The 20,930-nt window shown below is 32.7% G+C and overlaps 2 protein-coding genes across 7 annotated transcripts in view; both read left to right on the top strand.

Annotated features, from left to right (window-relative positions):
* LOC125062870 (neuronal calcium sensor 2) overlaps positions 1-15,033 on the top strand; it is a 34,281-nt gene extending 19,248 nt beyond the window's left edge. For 3 of the 4 annotated variants that reach the window (XM_047669097.1, XM_047669094.1, XM_047669095.1), the window contains exons 2-5: positions 12,802-12,920; positions 13,058-13,201; positions 13,429-13,557; positions 14,065-15,033. In XM_047669097.1, the coding sequence (XP_047525053.1) occupies positions 12,810-12,920; positions 13,058-13,201; positions 13,429-13,557; positions 14,065-14,241 (561 nt within the window). In that variant the 5' untranslated portion in view covers positions 12,802-12,809 and the 3' untranslated portion in view covers positions 14,242-15,033. Of the gene's footprint in view, positions 1-12,618; positions 12,676-12,801; positions 12,921-13,057; positions 13,202-13,428; positions 13,558-14,064 lie in introns of those variants that run through there. The other variant, XM_047669096.1, reaches the window with a different exon arrangement.
* LOC125062871 (neurocalcin homolog) overlaps positions 1-20,930 on the top strand; it is a 47,579-nt gene that overhangs the window by 19,265 nt on the left and 7,384 nt on the right. For 2 of the 3 annotated variants that reach the window (XM_047669099.1, XM_047669100.1), the window contains exons 2-4: positions 18,081-18,239; positions 19,524-19,642; positions 20,307-20,495. In XM_047669099.1, coding sequence (XP_047525055.1) covers positions 18,170-18,239; positions 19,524-19,642; positions 20,307-20,495 — 378 coding nt within the window. In that variant the 5' untranslated portion in view covers positions 18,081-18,169. Of the gene's footprint in view, positions 1-15,228; positions 18,016-18,080; positions 18,240-19,523; positions 19,643-20,306; positions 20,496-20,930 lie in introns of those variants that run through there. The other variant, XM_047669098.1, reaches the window with a different exon arrangement.

Consider the following 20,930-nt stretch of genomic DNA (forward strand, 5'->3'; position numbering starts at 1 on the left):
AAGTGTGGCTAATGAGTATAATTGATAAATTTGAAACATTGGCATTGAATACGGTCTATGATCATAAGAAACATATTTTTGTCTACATATCGATTTAGACAATTATAAATAAAAGTTATTATAATGTAGGTCCAAATGAGGTAATGTCCTACCGGACATTTTTAGTAAAAAATTACATACATAAATTAAAAGTATATGCGTTTAAAGTTAGAGCCGAGTGGAACAGGTTCACTAAGCTACTTGCATTTAGCTATCAAATTATTATATTATATAAACAAAATCTTCTAACACTATCTAAATCAATGATTTATGCAATTGTCTCTTTATTTCAATCAATACACGAATCGATATCTTGTAAAAGTTTACATTTAGACTGTATATACAAGTACATATATTGAACGACTGAGCTAATCTTGTTGAGCAAACACAAAGCGGTGATCGTAAGTCAATCTTACCAATACGGGTGAGTGGATTAGATAACGTGGTACAAATGCAACCATTATCTGTATAGCATTGTACCAATGTAGCGTAGCAAACTCGGTATAAGGTTTGTTTAAACTAGTATATTTAATCGTCTTTTTAAGCTGTGTAATAACCAGACTGTCTAGCCTTCGTGTGCCTTAAGTTGGCTATATTTAGCTTATTGATATAACAAGAAGCAACTTGATGAAGCCGAATACCCGCTAAGCGACCGCCGAGCTTTTCTCATTCGAGTCCGTTCGATACCTGGAAATAAAAATGGTCGGTTAATATTTGAGTTCTTAAGACAAAGAAAATTCTATTTAAATCAATTTCATAATTTATACATGATAGAATCAATTTCACGAGTTTTTAACTATAAAAGATTGTGTCGTGAATTTGTAATTTAAAAAAATCCATTTGTCTGGAGATAGACGCGGGTGTTAAATATAAAATTATTATTATATATAAGACCGGTATTAGATGGAACTGTTGCACAATTTTACAGCGCGTAAACAATTAATAACGTATACTATTCTATACTATTAACTTATATGTACTAAGAATGTTTATGAACTAAAATATTTTTCAATAAAACATTTTTCAATAAAATTCTCCACATCAACCTGCGACGCGAATAGTTACGACGACGCAGTCGCTTTCCAACTTTTTATTGAAGCTGTATGTTAAATTTCTCAGCTTTTGCATATATTAATGGTTTTGACGTGTGAATTCAGGTAAAATGATATATCAGCATAACACGGCGCGACATGTTGTTGTTGTTGTTCACTTATGTTAATGCAGTCAAATATTATTTTGTTTACATAAATCTAGTTTTACCTACTAAGTCTGGTATAACATAAATAAATTGTAAAATTAAATGTGAGAATAACCATTGTCGGGTTTAGCAACTTACTAATTTATGAATTTTCATGTTTCAACGGTTTTATTTAGCTCGCCCTGTTTGGGTAAAATTTAGTAATTGAGCCCCTTCGTTGTGACGGATTGATGTTAAATTTGGTACGCACCTTTAGTTCTTATGATTATACAATTTAATGCATTCGGAATCATTGTATATCCGAGATGGCTGCCGCTCCAAAATGGCAGTTTTTTCATATTTCTATTTTTATTGTCAGGAAAATTCCTTATAAAACGAAGCACTAATTGGATTTAAAAGAATGAGAACTTGAAAACAAAACAAATTAGTATTTTTTTTTAAGTGGACAAGACGTATTGTAATGAATTCAAAATTTTGGTTAGATGGCGCTTAGTGTAGTTAACATCCAACATAGAAGTTTCGCGTAATCCATTTTCATGTTATAGGAATTATTGTTTTATTTAGGCACTAGTTGGACTTAAGTCCAACAGTGAGATTCCATATAAAAAAATGTTTTATTTAATTGAATCTTAACGAACTCGATAGATTCTTGAATCAGGAGAGCTTTTTTAGCTGGATCTTCGCGTTTAATCACGTTCGTCCGCTTATACTGAAATACTTTCAAGAGCGTCCATTCATCTATACCTTTTAAATACTAATATTTTTTTGTTGCAAATATAGCTTACCGAAAAGCATTAAGTAATACTGCAAAGTATATACTTACAGACGACCCCGTTAAACCACACCGTATATTGAAGTGACTGAAATCGACACTAAATTTGCGGCTGGATTTTCCATTCACGGTAACAGTCTATCCAGAACTCATCAATAATGAATGAATGAATACATGAATCCTATAGAATACCTACTACTGTTTTCAAAAACAATAATATTGTTTGTTATCAATATAGGAACCGGTCAGTGTTATCGCACATACTTAGCATAATATCGCCAGTGATAGTGACCGCGCACGGTTTTACAGACTGTGTTGCACGGTTTCTGTGGTATATTTAAAGCTAATTTATCTATAATACTACACGTCTATGAGCACACTCATAGTCATGAACCTAAGAAGTCCTTTTAATCCTCGGTTTAAATTGAATGAAAATGGCTAATTATAAGTTAATTTGAATATTAAGATGACAAACAGTTCTCTTACAATTTTGGTGTGGTATGAATAAATGGCATTTTCAAACACTTCAGTACCTTATAAACAATTGTGTTTAAGAAAACCGATGGAATTGTTCAGGTACATGGATTTTAGGAGGTAACTCCGGTTGAATGAGGATACCAAATATTTTTATTTAGGTTTTAAATTTATATAGAAGTTGGTATAATTTATCAGGAATGGAAATAAATACTACCAGGACTGAGAATCATCTATTGTCAGTGAATAATAATATATATACGTAGTCTTTACTTTAATAACATCTAAAGACGAGTGTATACTGCATACATTTCTATTGGATACATTCAAGTTGATAGGTATATTAAAACTAGCAAGCAAATTAAAACTTACCACCCATCAGGCAAAACAATCATACTAATAATAATTGTATTTATGGCTTCTTCTTAATCTTTTTATAAATAACAATTTAAAAGAAATGCAAAAAAAACATTGCAACCTTGTACGAGTCCCATCTAGTGTCATCAAGATGAACTGCTATTCGGAAACTCTAAAACACAATGTCTGCTAATCTGTGTTTATCTCTTCGATAACTTAAATGAATCAATAGCTATTGAAGCTATAATTGTATTTCAGAAATCGGGCAGTCGTTGTGGAGAATCCATTCCTACGAATTGAACTAGTAATTATTTTTAACAATAACTGTTGCTAACGCGAAATTCGGCTTAAAAGAGTGTTTTTCACGTAAGTGAGATTGTGCAAATGCCATAATGAAGATGCATTTGGTTTTAGTGTTTCTGAATGTTCTTGCTGTTCTTTAAAACAATACTTTACCCGGTTCTAAAACGAGGTTAGAAAACTATTAGTTTTACACTAACTCCTTACGGAAGCATGATCTCAACTTTCCTCTTATCACTTGAACAAAATGACATTATGTTTAATTAGGTCTTTTAATTATGTTAAAACAATTAGACGTTGGGAGTAAAAATTAAAAATTTAGGGTATAGCTACGCGTGAAAGTGTAATGTAGTGAGATTTTGTCAGTTGGACACTTAAATTGTTTTTATTACATTTCGCCTTAATATGATTTTTTTACTTAGCCTAACCCATAGAGACTATTCGATTTTCGCGGATACATTGTAAGTTAGGGTATGCCAATTATTATTTAATAATGCATTAGTTTAGAACAAAATTGATAGTGATTTTGAGTAAGACATGCTGTCGACTTATATTTGCCACAATATCAATGGGAAAATTCCGTCCCACATAATTTTTGCGTAACTTTACATGCTGACGCAGAGCACACAATGGATTCTCTCAATATGGTAAATTTTATCCCGTTTGTGCTACATTTCATGCTCCAGTCCTATTAATTGTGGTGCCTCGATAAATCGATTATCCAACACAAAAATAATGCTTAAATTCAAACCAGTACGGCCTGAGATTAGCGCGATCAACTATCCTTTTCAGCTTTATAATATTAGTATAGATATGCAATGAATAGTTTAAAAAATGAAAAAACTCACAATTCTCTTTTTCATAGGCACTTTGGTGTTCTATTGTTGTTTAAATGTTCTGATACAGCTCTGCCTGGTTCCATCTTAATAATATATCAAAGTTTTTAGATTTTAGCACAATATAATTGCTATTTTGTGGATTTTCGTAAAGAAAAGGGTCAGAGTATTCATTCAATAACTAAGCATATTTGTACATACATTTTTATACTTAAGTTGATTCACTTTTTTATTCAGAATAGTATGATAAACATCTAATAATCATGCTGAAAGTGGACGTAAAAATTCATGCTTTTATATAAGTATAAACTACTTATAACAATACCATATGTATGTTGGTATCTGAATCTCCTTTACTTTCTTAGCTCATCTAGTACCTCCTTCAAATTCTTTCATTTGTCTCTCATATTCGCTATTTCTCAATCTTTCCCCGGACCTCTTTTATTTAATCTTTCCAGGTTTCTGGTGAGTCCTCTTTTTTGGTATACTCCAATCTTCTATAATACCGCCTTATTCAAAGTCCACGTCTGGCATAGATATAAATATGATAGACATGAAAGCATTCATGTGTCCACGACTGCTCTCTTTATACTCAATATATTATATAAATCCTATATCGTACATAGATGGTATATATTTCCAATCGCCAATCTGATTTGGCTGTCAGGTGAGAGAAGGTTGGATCCTTCCTCTAAAACACTTATGGTAGTTACGGCCGCATTGACCTCGCAGTCGCAATGGTACAGTGATCTATTTTAAATCTTGAAAACAATAATTCAAATTTCGAGGCATATTCATCAATGAGCAATCATTTAAAAACTCTTGATTATTAAAATTGTATCGATGCGAGTCTTCATTAATTTACCAATGTAACGGTGACTGCCTTTTTACGATATCTGTTTTAATAAGCAATTATTGATAAATATAATTGGAATGTATTCGTTTTATTCGCGTGGATTGTTATTGTTATTTTTATCATAACTGAATTGTTGAGTACTATTTCAATGAAAATATAGTAGTTTTCACCTTGCTCTAAAGGCTGCTCAGGGGCAGATATATTTTGGAGGGATTACATAGTGGATGATTGTTAAGGAGGCCAGAACACAGAGAAAAGGTTGTCGGACCACTGTCTATATATACATGCAGTCTAGAACACTTTATAAATTACAACAGTTACTTGTGACTGCTACGTAATACGTGACTCGCAATTCTACGGTGTCGACCTTAATTGTAAGGCGGCCTTCGCTTTGTACGTGAATCATGTACTAATATTTCAAATAATGAAAGTATTAAACATAATATCGAAATCACCTAACTTCATATTATATTATCTGCCGACTGTAATTTTAATATACTCTATTACTTAGTTCACTTCATTGTAGCCGATTACTTTCTTGTACTGCTTACCGTATAGCGATAGCATAGCAGCTACGTGAGCTCTCTTTGCGACATTCTATCCAATCTCTATATTGAATAAAGAAGGAAGCTGACCGTCTTTTGCTTTTGAATTTCATGCTAGGAATTTAATCCTATGATTAAATTTTCTCATCCATTACATTCCATCCATCGTAGATGAAAATATTTTCTGAAAATCACGTTGGAATAACATGGGTTGCATTCTAACAGTGATGTATCAATAGAATCAGTAGTTATGTGATGTCAGACGGCAAAGTAGACTGATATCTTTGTTGAACGCGAGGATACCTTCGTGGCTCTCCATACTATTTCGGTAGCTATCCAACTGTTTAATGTACATAAATCACTTAAGCTATTTATTGCATATCGTCAGAAAACGCGGCCGAAAATAACATTTCACATATCGTTTTATATGACGTAGCCGGTACGTCGATAACACCGCATCTGTCTTATAAAGTATCGTAAAATGGTCGACATTTTCAGTGATGATAATTATGGGCTTTTAATGTTGCAACAACAATATTTCTAGTAAACATTTTATTGTGACAAAAAACGAAAGATTTTAAAACCTTGATGTTGACGTTAAAATGTTCCATTGAAAGGCCCCTTTACGTGTGGACGTGTTGGAAATTGGTAAGGGCGACGTGATAGGCTTTAACTCGATTTTCCTTTAGCCGCTGGCTGCATTCGTGTCAGAGTATGACGTATTTTGCAAGCTCTGGACTCGGCTTTCGATGTCACACTTTATAATCCTTTTACCTTGAAATAATATTTGCCATAACCTGCGTTTCATGCATGGATTCTGAAATGATTCAATAAAGTTGCTCGTGTCAATTTTAACTGTTAATTTTACTCACAGCTAATGTGAGCTTAAAGTTCACACGATATAAAAGGTCACGCCAATTTGTTCCCGTTACACTTTTATTTTACTTTTGACGTTAATACGATGAGGGATGACAATCATCGGCAATTTCAGTGCTTATATATTATGTTAAAGTTAAAGCTAAACTTAGTGAAAACCATTCAAATTACTGGTGTTTTAACAATATTGGATTGTTTTGTGGTGCGTGTCGCATTTAATTCGGTTTTACTGTAATTTTAACTCACGGGCCTCGCTGTATCTATAAATAAACTGACAAAAGAACTCAGTACCCAATAACGAATTTTGTATCAATTATATGAGTGAAATATAATATTTCTATACAAAAGAATTAGAAATTAAAATATCTAACAAAATATTTTTTACTCAACCACTTAATCTAGAAGTATGCATCATTGCCTCTAGTTTGCATTCCGCTACCGAAAATCTCACTTTCTTGGTGCGTGCCACAATTATTTTTCAGGAGTTCAAACTTATATAATATTATTGTAATATATATCTACATATATATATATTTAATGGTTATATTATTAAATAAATATTAAGTTTGAATTATGAAATACATAAATTAGACATATAATTAGACTACGCTCATAAAATAAAATACTTTGTCCGTTTAAAATTGTATATATGTATATATAAAGTTTGATTACAAAATTAAAGAAAAAACATGTAATTTCCAGTTGAGGCATACCTCAGATGTTCACTTTACGTAGCCAGAAAATATTATCATGAAATGACATGTTATATATATAAATCTACATCGGGTAATTGTATGTCTACAAATACTAGTCTTAGCATCTCTTCGTGTTTACGAAACGACCTATACCAACTATGTCATTGTAATCATGTGTAACCCGTATCATGTTTGATGTGTCTTATAGGCTACGGAGGGCGTGACTTCTCAAACGGAAAATTAATTAAAAGCCTTTGCGGCGCAAACACGTAACAATTCAAGTTGATACTGTTCATCAATACTGGCTTCTGCAGGTAATTTTTATTATGCCTCTTTGAAACTGAAAGCTACCTCTACTCTATAATAATGTGATCATGACAGTGCATTTTCATAAAGGCCTTTGGATGGTTGAGCGTAATTTATTGAATTTCCCTTCGACACCATCGCAAGCGTGGCTTTATTTAATAAGCGTTAACCTTGTTAAAGAATAGCTTCAACGCGGATTTTGCGAGTCCTAAAGCATTATAGATTTCTATCCAAACGCTTAACACTGAATTATTTGTGATGAGTTTTCACTCATGTATTAATTAAGAGTAAGTATTAAATTCAACATTTTGTACAAATTGAAAAAAATTGAGACAAATTCATTTTATTGTAGGCAAATATTTTGCGATCTTATTTCTCTTATTTCACTTTCACCCAGCTTGTTCCATATGACAGTGAAAAGGGCAAAACATTGAATAGCTTGTTTGAAAATATTTAAAAGAAAGATTTAATAAGAAAATGACATTCAATTTAATAATATTATTGGGAAAAGCCAATACAGATTCCGTAATAAAAAAATCATCAACTCCCTCACTTCCTGTGTTATGCTATCAACAATAATTATAACGTCGATGAATTTGAGGTTTATGAGTGCGATTTGGGTCTTCTAATACGTCAACCAGTTAGTATTTGTAATCAATTTTAAATTAATACGCGTAATCTGAAGCGATTTCTTCAATTTCAGGACCTGTTAAGCATTTGGCGATCCTTGAATTATGTTAAATATTTAAATTAATTATGTTATATATACTGTCCGTGAACTTGTTTTGTCAAAAATTATAATTTCTCGTATAGCCTTCAAAATTATGTATGCAGGTGGCATTGTAAAAACGCGATTGGAAAGGAAATATAAGATTTAAATTTCACAATCCTTCGTTGTATAAATAAAATGAAATAGAGCAGACAGTTGGGAGAGCAAAAGCAAAATTCAATTCAGTTTCGCCGGTGACGAATATTGTCACAAATATAATTTTGCGGTGGGAAAGCTGTCAAGGTCAGGACAAAGGGCGTCCACAGTATTTAATAGCCTCCTATCATGGGTCGCACTTAGGCCACGAACACCCAATTGCTCATGCTTCGGCTACAACATTATTATCTAGGAAAGTTATGGTTGTCACATTTCCTATTGGGTTCCTATTAAGATCAGTCTTAGCCCTGTTTAGCTAAGTGATTAAAGTAATTGCCAATTTTACTGCATGTTTACATTTGAAATTCCAGGACCTGCCGTTAGCAACAGCTAACGAAGACCCGGTTCTTCTTTGTATCGGCTTTTGTGTATCTTAACTCACTTTTAATCATACTATTTACGTTTACGTTATAATCAAACTATTTAAGTTTCACTCCTTCGGTATTTTTGTTTTAAATTTACCAAGTGGGTCGCCAATGCGCTAAGGAAGCATCTGCGTTGTCTATCCTAGAACTGACAGATTTTTTTATTGTTATGAATATCGTGGTTTGCTGTATAAAATATGATTTACAAATAAAAGGATTTGTTCGAGTTTTTCGTAGCAATTCCGCTACAACATTTCAAAGAAACATTTTTAGTTTGTTGATGCATGTATATTATATAATAAGGGCGGATGAAAGTGTTGAAAAATATTTAGTTTGGATAAAAGGACAGCCATTCCTTTACCATCTAGGAAATATGGTACTATATAAAAATATAACGTACGTTTTCCAATTTCCCTTACGAGAGTGGAAAGTATTTCTGGAAACGTGATTTTATTTATATTCGATATTATAATCATACATGTTAACATTCTGTGCTTATATTGAAAATTTACATCAGAAATAACATTTTACATCTTCTATACAATCCGTTTTCCATTTCATAAATTGAAGCCGCAGCGAATTTCTTGTGGACTGTTTGTCCTTTTCTTCTTTAAAGATCCATACTATATCTTGAATTTTAATTCAGTTACAAATAGGATAAATACCGTGGACAAGGACACACTTTTAATAGGTGAATGGCTTAAATATCTTAATATATATAAATTACGTGTCACGTTGTTTGTCCGCTATGGACTCCTAAACTAACGAACCGATATCAATTAAATTTGCACACCGTGTTTGATCCAACTTAAAAGATAGGATACATCTTAATTTAAACCCGCAATATTATTTTATTGCAAAATATTTGTTTATTATTTGATAGCCACAATTCTAACAGATGGCGCTGTGTTGAAAGTACCAACGTTTCACATAAGCTACAATTTAACGGCATAACCACCAAAAGCATGGTGGTCCTCATGACTGGTGTTCTCCTACCGTTTTCCTTGCTACTATGTAATATATAACAGAAACCTTAGCCACAGCAACGCTTGGCCGAGTCTGCTAGTTTAATATAATGCGTAAGGGCCACCAGCTTTTGTGACAAAATTATTGCGTCGAGGATTTCAGTATAATACTGTAATGTAATCTTTGTTAGTATTGTAACTTTTCGAAGCTCAAAATAACGGTTATAGTCTACAGGCACAATTAAGTAGGTACAGACTTTATTAGTTAGCTAAATAAACGGCTGACAGCGTTTTAGCTTAATGAAATCGTGTTAAGAGGAAGAGATTTTTATTTAAAAACCTCTTCATTCTCTTAGTAGTTTAATACTGTTACATTATTATCATTTGCAACACTACTCTTCCTGTATTAATATTCAGCGTGCTTCTTTTGGTCTTTGCTCCATAAATTCAGTAAATGAATATTTCTGTGTAGTAAACTACTTGCAATTGTAAAATTTTAAAATTAATCGATAAAATACTTACATAACACAGTATGAAGTTTTACAAAACTACGAAATTTGTGAAATGATTACTGAGCAACAATTAAAATTGTATTCAGTTGAAACTCGAAATGAAAATATCATTGGAATTATTAAAGTTACAGTAGACTTTTGAATAGCGCAGATGTTGGTTTTAAAATTATTTCTATTGCAAGGGCTTTGCTAGACATTGCGCTACCTGCCACATAACTTCGTCTTCGTCGTATTCTGACTAAAACCTCTGACTCCCATATTTTAATTTCTCACAGATGCAGAATCTAGTTAGTATAATTGCTTAATGATATAATACGTTTGCTGGCGGCTCGCTTGCTGTGCCTACATTACTTTAATTACTTTTTCTCTTTATCTATGCCGATGCGGAGAGTTAGATATACATATAAATATTCTTATGTCATCGAAAGAAAGTTCGGTACTTTGTGTAATTAATCAATAATTTATCCTTCCATCCTTTTTCTTGTCAAATATTTAAATTGAAGTTTAAAGTCCCGTCCAGTTTAGGTGTGCACGTTTAGATGACGTTTTAAATCTATTCAGTGTACATATACAGTATGTACGTATGTCTATTGCTTCTTAATAAGCATACTCTTTCAGAAGCGTGTATACCCTTGTGATCGACTAACATAAGTGGTGAACTTTTATGGACCCCCATGGTACCTATAATGAAAAAAATGTGAAAACATATACATTTAACTTTGCGTCCCCGTTTATTCCGGCCGGAAAGTAAGGGTAAGATCCAGAGTCGAGATTAGAGACTTCCGTTTGTCTAGAAAGTATTGGTTTTGACATACATACGGGAGTCATAGCGATAAGCCACGCTGAACATCACCCTAAGATTTAATATGGCCTAAGCCATCTTCACTTAATAGCTGTGTATTTTAATTCTTTTGAGCTGTAAGAAATCTTGTTGATTTGTTATTAAGATATATTTTCAATCATTTCCCTGAATTCGGCTGTAAGTTTGGTTACTACGCGTTTGCGCTGAAACTACCCAGATGAAGTTGATAGTCTGAGCTCTTATATGATAATCCTATATATGTACATTATAAAAATGTTAAAACTTTAATTTACAATGCAAATACATAATTACAGGGGCAAGCTTGGATACATCATCCAAGTTCTAAATCTAATATACGTCATCCATGCCACCAGACATAGTTTTTTTTATAGAAAAGAACAGCCGACAGATGCGTTCCGCATATACCAAAAAAATGTTTCTATTGCAAATAACATTACTTTTACAGTGTGTTACTGTAATACATAAATGTACAATAATTTTAAATATAAAAAGCTTATTCGAAGTGTTCTTTTTCTGTGACCGCCCTTTGCGTACCGCTTCAGTAGTTGTTTCGATTTTACCACCCAATTCTTTTTTAAATTATCACTTAAGAAATGACCAGCACGTCTCTCATAGGCTACATGTCCTAAGTCATCTTTTAAAATACGCGACATGGTTCTAGGTGCTATCTTCATCCCCCGAGATAAAATCTTTTTCTTTCGGACAGGATTTCTTAGAATTCTATCCCTTACTGCTTTGTCCACCTTTTTCATACGAACACTACGATCACGGCCAGATCTTTTTCTGTCACAAACAGAGGAGGTTTCTCATTGTACCTATTAATAGCCCGGTATACAAATATTTTACTAATGTTGGTATTAGGCGTATGGCGTTTAAAAATTGCAATCACAGCGATTCGGTTCTCTTCATCACCCCGCTCCATTTTAATATCGCAAAATATTGTACAATGTATTGGCGCCACAATGAGACAACTCAATGTACAATCATATAAAAATGACAGATTCCGAATTCAAATATAATATTTTGTTTATTTTTAATTGTAACAGTATTCATGGCCAGACTAAGTATACTAATTAACGACACGTAGTGATTACGACTAGTAGATTCATAAATAAATAATAATAGGCATATTATCTGATTGATATCTACTGCAAATGCAAAACAATATGAAGAGTTGAAGCGTCAGGTGTTATTGTGCTGGGAAATGGGAGCAGACTAGCGGCTGGCGCGAGGGTGCGGCACTTTTTATCTTTATCGCTTTTCCGTCCGTGACATTTCCACGCCCAGTCGCGTCAAATGCGCCGTCAATAATATTGTCAAGAGAAACTCATACATCAGCAGTACTCAAGTTCCTCATATTCCTACTAGCTGAATTTTGCAAACGTTACCTCAGAATTCGTAATAAAGTCGCCAGAGATAGATTTTAGAATTATTAATCATCCTGACGGTCAGAAATAATTGATAATGACAGTTTTGTCCCTCTGATCCAACTCAAATATTCATGACTTGCAATTATTTTGCGCTGAAAACGGATAATTAGGAGATCAGTGGTAGTCCTTTGAGAGGTTCAAGCCTTACAAAATTTTAATTTAGCTATTTTATTTCAACGAATTTCTTTACTGTAATTTCTAACTGTAAAAAACATTGTAAGTCTGTGGCTAAGATTCAGAGTTGGTGCTGAGTATGAATCCCGTATGTAAAGTTATTCGATATGTACCCTATATTAGCAGTAATTTCGCAAACGGTTATTGTTCATGTTTTCTTTTACCATTCCTACGTTTACAGTCGTTGCAATAAAACGTGACATTCGTGAAGCAAACTTTGGACTTATGTAGGAATAAAATAATTTCAATTTAATGAGCTTGCGTTCATCTGTAAACGTTGAGCGGAATAGAAAATCAGAGGTAGAGTAATAATAGTAGTAGAAATATAATAACATTTTCTTTGTTTGTTCCAGACGTTAAGATGGGTTGCTTTGTCAGTAAAGACAAACTTACCAAGGAAGATATGGACTTTCTCAAAACACACACATCATACGATGAGACCACTATCAAGGAGTGGTATAAAGGATTTAAAGTTAGTTTATAACATTAATACAATTTTAGTTTGAGTCTGCGGTTCTGAAATTAGTTTATATCCATAATTAAATGAAGATTTGAATCATTTAGATTTTAAATAAGAAGTTTAATAATTTTCTGTGTTCATTTTTATAGCAAGACTGTCCCAATGGCCGGTTGACTCCAGCGAAATTCGTGGATATGTACAAGATGTTCTTCCCGTCCGGGAACGCGGTGGAGTTCTGCGACCATGTTTTCCGCACTTTCGATATGGACAAAAATGGATACATTGATTTCAAGGTAACTTATTATAAGGCGTATGTAGGTGCTGTTTGCGAACGTATCACATTGACATCAAATAAATAATTTACGGTATTGCAACTGCGAAACTTTGCTTTGTGAATTGCGAATGAACTTGTATTTTGATGTTTAATTAAGTTCACGTGAGGGTAACGAGAGGCGTTTCTCGTGTGTGTTGTTGGGAAGTCAGCATGTGTCGGTAAACATTGGTGTTTGCCTTGTTTTAGGAATTCCTGCAGGCGATTCATGTTACGTCCAGTGGAACCCCAGAGGAAAAGCTTAAATGGGCTTTCCGTATGTACGACGTGGATGGAAATGGGGTGATCGATATTCAGGAGATGACTAAAATAGTTCAGGTATGAATAATGTTAATGCCTCGACGCTTTATTCTTTAAGTTATTTTTAATTCAGCGCCGCTGAAGAGTAAAAGTATTCGTGTATTGGCAGATATGTTTTACGAGTCTGTTGTATTTTGGGAATATTTCATGAATACATATATGTTCTTTACAAATCGTGCAAAGGGAGATGAGTGTAATTCGATTCTGTATTGTTGCAAAATAACAAAGTTAAAGTAAAAGCTAAAGATATTAATTACTCTAGATAAGAGTGACGGGTCTATTGTATTAAGCCGTCGTTAATTCAATAGAGCCGTTGCTGCAATAGTTGACTATACATAGATATGGTTATATGAGTACGATGGAGGGCCGATAGCCGCGTTGCAGGTAAAACTACAAAAGATATATAAATCTATGTAGATATATACAGCCGTATCGATCGATACCTTCTGAATAACGTCAATACGAACGCTAAGCTGCTGGAACGTTTTATTTTCCGATCTTCATTACGATCGTATTGTATTTCAGGCAATTTACGATATGTTGGGTGCCTGTTCAAGTAACAGGCCGGCGGACTCGGCCGAAGAGCGTGCCAAGAATATTTTCGCAAAAATGGATGAGAACAACGATGGACAGCTCACACAGGACGAGTTCCTCAAGGGCTGTCTTCAGGACGAGGAGCTCTCTAAAATGCTAGCGCCTTAAACGCTATAAATAAATAAATTCAGCATATTTCACCTATTCATGTTGTGTACCCACCCAGATAACCCGACGGCACGAATTAAGTCCCTTTGACACTACATATTTTGAAAATTTGCATTTTTATATTGAAAAATTTTTTTTTCATTATGCAGTATCATTTATGTTACAATAGGGTTGTGTACCGTTTTTAAATTTCAGAATTTTAGATACTTTTATCTATTTAATCAACATTATCACGCTGTCGGATTGTCTATTAATGTTGTTTCCAAAGATCAACCCCTTTTACGAAATTTGATATTGATACAGGAATACTTCGATCATGTACGGCACAATATAAATGTCAATCGTAATTTAATTATAAACGATACAATTAGTATAGTCCATTAACAGAATTGATAAGATTAATATAACCAATTTGCATTATAGCTCGTCATTCGTCGGTATATATGATTCGTTTGGGAAGTGTTTCTATGAATATTTTTACGAGTTTTTAGGCTGTTCGTGCTTATATATAGTAGAGTAAAATTTTAAATTGTATTAATGTTGTATTCGCCAAAGCCTAATAAGAGGCTCGATAATTATACGACCACGACGTGTTAGAGCATTGTTATTTCACCTCGGTTATGTTTGTTTAAAATATATTTAATTTCACGGTATTATTGCTACGTGACTTCGCTTGCCTGAAGTTTATTTTTATTGGCATTCAAAATTAAAACAAGATTATGTGACGGTGGAACTTATTTATCGTGTTGTCGGCTTATATCACAGTAATAATATTAAAGTATTGTATATGAAGCAGCGTTATTATTGAGCAGGGCCTAATAGTTTCCGCGTACGATATCTTTGAGGCCGTAGGTTCGATCCCAGGCTGTGCCCCAATGGACTTTCTGTCTATTTGCGCATTTAACACTCGCTGGTAAAAAGTAGACGGCGTGTGTCAGGCACAGAAGGCTAATCGAATTTCCTATCAGAAAAAACAAATGAACACGAAACAGATACAGAAACCAAGGGCCCAGACCTAAAAAGCTGTAATGATTTTTTTTTATAAATAAGCAAATATTTTTTTTACACAAATAGTAGAAAGTTTGAATTAATTGGCAGCTGATAATTTGGAATATGAAATACCATAGCAATGGATCTTATCAACACTGTTGACTATAAAAATTAATAGTAATACATTATATGATACATATTTCATTCGATATCGGTGTTGTACTACTTAGTGATCGACGTAATTGTATGAGATATCTATATCCTCGTGTAAGTTTCTATTTAGCGATATAAACTGAGCTTCGTTTTAGTGAAACTTAACCTATTCCTTTCTTCCTACTGTGCCTTCCCAATTTGTAAATACTTCGTTCTGTTTTGAGGTTTTTAAATGACTCTGATCAGTTATCATAGGCTGGCACGGACATTTCCTTTTCGTTTGCTTAACATCGACGTCACGGTGCATCAAATAATTAAATTATTTTGCGATTGCTATTGAATTGATTTAACAGTATAATGGTCGTGGCAGCTTTAAGTACCTGATCTATGAATTTAAGTTGCCTATGTCCAGCATTATTCAGAACCAATATAGAGTGACCTAGTCTATGTATAGTTAAGTTCATACTTTTAATCTGTTATTTCTGGATTGTTCTATAGTTTTCAGTGCGACAACACTACTCTACGTGTTTACAAGACAGTCTTTAACAGGTTGGGTGTAAATAATGCTCCCATACAAACGAAGATAAAAGCTTAATACCATTTTATATATATCGGTTGAATTTAAATATTATTGTATCTATTAAAAAAACACAATTTAGATCGCAATATTAAAAGTTAATATTTCTTCCCAACTGACTTTCGTTACTATAGTTTATTTACACCCATGTAGTTTCGTAGTTTGGGATTGTGCACTGCTAACTAAATTCATATATTTTACATTCCACATTTTGTAACATAGTTTAAGACGTATTGAATTCTGTTCTATTTGTTATTAACACCTAAACTAAATAAATGTGATTAAAAAAATATGATTAAACATGAATAATGTCAGTATTAAAATTTTTGTGTATGTAAACGGTTTTCGAGATGTCACCGAGTGATACGAATCAACACGATGGGAGCAAAAAAATCGTTTTGTAGCTGACAGGGTGAAGTACATATCAAGACGGTATTATGTGCAACACAAGGCAAATAGAATTAATGATTAAATAGAATGATATAATCAGTTTTGGTACTCTTAAAGCGTGGCCATATTGATTGTCTTAGCCCAAAATCCCTAAAACAAGCAATTCGATAATAATTGATTTTTTAAATACCCATACAGGAAGTTCAGAGTCGAAACTCAGGTATCTTAAAATTGCCAGAGCTGATTGAGGCTCTCGAGACGTATTTCTCAATTGAATCAAAATTAATTGCATATCATGCGGAGCGAGGTGTGTGCGGAGAGTTTCTTACAAGATCTTCTCTTCCGTTTGACGCTTTTGATTTTATGCTCCCACTAATTTTTAGTCTTAGGTTTCTAATTAAAAGATACCCATTTAATAAATGATAATTGAAATCCAATACGTTTTTGACGTACCAGAGTCATGCTTAGCATTTAGTTGATTGTGAATCTTACTTTTACCCATTATTCAAAAATGAAATTGCTGTTTTAATTAAATATAAAGTCATTTTGTTATAAACGAGCTAGTCGTATAATTTTACGGCTAAAAAACTATCGCTCTAAAACCCGTCGGAGATTTTAAAAGGGTTTTTATACGAAAGCAATAGGAACAGCTCAATATTTTTACTTTACGCTGTAATTGTTGTTGCACATATGCTTGTCACGGGATGCGTTTTTTTTATCGAAATAATTTCAGTTAAAAATCGGTTTTATGCTTTGAATTTCTTCAATGTTGATTCTGTTTATGTTAAATATTTGTTGTAGGTTTTCGTATAGTTAAGTGAAACGATTTTCTCAAGTGTAATTATTAAACTAAATACTAAAAGAGTGAAATCTAAATATAAGTATAAATGTTTTGATATATCGCCTAAACGCTAAATATCTTCATAAATTATTTTCATGTGCCATGCCAAATTTTCGAGTCCCTAAGCGAATACATATATTTTTTATCGCTATTAATAAGAAATTATTTTTTTCGCGCACAACTACAATTCCTCTTTTTCTAAACTTTTATAATACTTCATGTACGAATATATTATGTAAAAGCACATTAAATGTAATTGAATTTTAATTTATATGTATTAGTAGGTAAGTTATTGTAACGTATTCATAGAAATTTCGAGCACAATTTTTAAAATCGATTATTTATGTAGTATGTGTCTTAGAATAGTTATACAATTAGGTAATTTAAACTTAAGTATTGCGTTTGTGAACTTTTCTTAAAAAGCACAAATCCCCGTACTAAGTTGCAGTTAATTTGTTGCAGAATTTTTGTTGCTTAAGATAATAAATATTGCATTTATTATTTTAATTTTATATCAAGTGACAATGATGTTTCAATTGTTTTTTATCTTTAGTCATATTGTATATGTCTTGACAAAACTATAGGCCCATACTACCATTGAATGTAAGTCTGATTGCATTATTGTTCGGTTCACCTGCAGTGTAGTTGCATTTAGCGTAATAGGCACATCAATAGATGGAATCACCATCATTTCTCGGTGTATTTTTAAGAATACATATTTTTAATGATTCACCTTTTGCCTATTCATGTATAATATACAAATTATAAAATTAGATTTTAGTTTCTGTCATAACCATTTATTTCTTCCTCATTTGTATTAAAGGTTTGTATCAAATGCTTTATGACACATCGTTAGAAGTGTTATAGTGATTGGATTTTTTATTTTAGGGCACAGTTTTTGACGAACTAAACCACGTGACTCGTTCGAAAATTATTGATATAGGTACTATCACTCACCAGTTGTAATAAAAATCAAAATGGGTAAACAAAATAGCAAACTGAAGCCTGAGGTCCTCGAAGATCTTAAACAAAACACGGAGTTTTCAGGTAATTATTTTTAAAGCCTATAAAATAGGAGCCTTCCATGTTCCTTTCATGATCCTATTATTCCTGTCATGTTCCGAGCAGGTCAACTTTGGTTGCAGTGCTTTAATTCAATGAAAGATAAAACTCTGGCGCGTTTTTTTAATGTATGCTAATTGATGCAATGTGGAGCAGTTCCTAGAGAACGTCCGCCTCTCTACAATGAGGTCGAGCGTTCGAATCGCGGCTCATACGGTAAAGGAAAGTATTGCGAAAAAGCCGGTATGATTCGACCAGAGTTGACGGCGTGTGTCAGACATAGAAGGCTGATCACCTACTAAATAAAAAACACGAAACAGATACAGAAATCTGTGGTACATAGGTTTTTTTCAATTGTTGCAGCCTCTTTTCTTAGTATATTGTCTTCAAACACACCTAGAAGTCTATTATATTATAAGATCAGCATAAATAACTTTCTTATGTATATCTAACTAATATGAGGCTCATTACCGTGGCTTACTTACACAAAAGAGTAGTTGCAACTTTACTTTAATAATTCATTATGTAGCATGAAGTGACTTCGGCTGATAGACCAATTTACTACTACCTATATATTGTGATTGAAATTATAAAGTATAAAATTTTTAACAACACTAGTTTTTTTATTGGTCAAGCCAACGCGGACTGAAATTAACATTTTGGAAACAAAATGATATAAATAAAAAATGTCTGGATGCTTTAATTATCCGCGTTTACTGTATTTTTTTAAATGGTACAGTTACTGTGAGTTTAACTACGTTAAACAATTGAGCCGATTCAATTGTAAGCACTTGCCAAGCTTCATACTCTCTGAAAGACAAAGCTTAATTTGTAACAGAAAGTTTGGTAAACTTTTAATTACTCACTCTTAATATTTAACTTCAACTTCGCGCACATATACGTTTGCGGCATATCTTGAATGAATAATATAGTACCTGCCTTACCTGGGTAGACGTTGTGGCAGTTCAGAAAAATATGTTATACATTAAAAACTTATAATAAATATGTTAAAATATTATATTTGTTTGTGTAATTCGTTATTTTATATACATATTTATAAAGGTATAGGAAAAGTTGTATGATAATATTATTATAAAGAATAAATTAATAGATGTCGTGGTATAAAAATTTATTCAATGTTTCACTATTATGAAGTTATTATAAAGCTATATTAGAGCGAATTTAACCTATTGTGTAAAATGTCCAAATTTCATTCAAGCTGTGAGAAATTTAATTTGTATGTGCTTATAATTTATGTTAAAATTCCAGACGCGGAAATACAGGAATGGTACAAGGGATTTCTGAAGGACTGTCCCAGTGGTCATTTATCTGTCGAGGAGTTTAAGAAAATATATGGAAATTTCTTTCCATATGGAGACGCTAGTAAGGTGAATATGTGTTATATATGTTTGTAATTGGTTAATATGCAACCCAGACATACAGATGTTTCTGTCTGGTCACTGTGAAAATGATTTGATTTCATTGGACAGCAGATTTTTAAAAAAATTACCTTAGATACCTTTTTAATTTGCACTTAAATATAGATTGAAGATCATAAAATATATTGTTTATTGTATGAAAACTAGGCCATTTCAGCCGTAAGTTTTAAATATTCCAATAGATGGCGTTGTGCTATTATGCTCCTTTATGAAAGCGATATCTTGTTTGAATTTCGCAGCGATTATATGATTTAAATAAAGCTTGCTGAAGAAGTGTCATGTTAAATTAAACACATGTCTTTACTTTTTAATTATTCCTTTATTTTATATATAAATAGTGTGTATGGCTAAGTAGCCGTTTGCTTTTTTTAAACTATACCTTTGCGTTGACGCTAACATGGGTTAATGTTTTAAATAAACCAAATATTAAATTAAATATGATCCTTAAAATACAAAGCACACTTAATGTCCAACGGTATCAATCAGGCATTGCTTAGCATATTTTCAATTTTGTTGCTTCATTGAGAGTGAAAGAAAAAGAAGAAGAAAACACTAAACAAATAACAATCCGAGATTAATTATTATTAACTGTTTATTAACACTCTTTATTTAGTTTGCAGAACATGTTTTTCGAACTTTTGATGCGAACGGCGATGGAACTATAGATTTCCGGGAATTCCTATGCGCCTTGAGCGTTACTTCACGAGGCAAGCTTGAACAAAAGTTGAAATGGGCCTTCTCCATGTACGACCTTGACGGAAATGGTTATATATCTCGACAGGAAATGCTTGAAATTGTTACGGTATGTATGTGTTATGACTGGGTAATTCCCAATTGAATTTCTATAGATCTTGTAAAATTAACGATTTGTAGAATATTAGTTGTATAAATATGAATGATTACTTTCTATATAAATTAATAGTATTCTAAGGTAAAGTTCCTGCAAATGAAGTGAATAGATTTCTTTAACTTAAAATAGAAAATGGAAATTTATAAGAACAATTATAATCTACATTAGTATAATTAATATAGATGTGTTTAACTATGGAATAATCTCTAAAACTGGACCGTAAACCATAACCATAAACATTCTTTCGCGATTAGAATGCCATAATATCCCGAGCAACATAGGTTATATTTATTTCCTCTATGTGGAACCAGCTGCCCACTGAAGTATTACCGAACCAATTCGACTTAGGGTCCTTCAAAAAAAGAGCGTACCAATTCTTAAAAGGCC

This window comes from Pieris napi, chromosome Z, assembly GCF_905475465.1.
Source record: "Pieris napi chromosome Z, ilPieNapi1.2, whole genome shotgun sequence".
Taxonomy (NCBI): Eukaryota; Metazoa; Arthropoda; class Insecta; order Lepidoptera; family Pieridae; genus Pieris; species Pieris napi.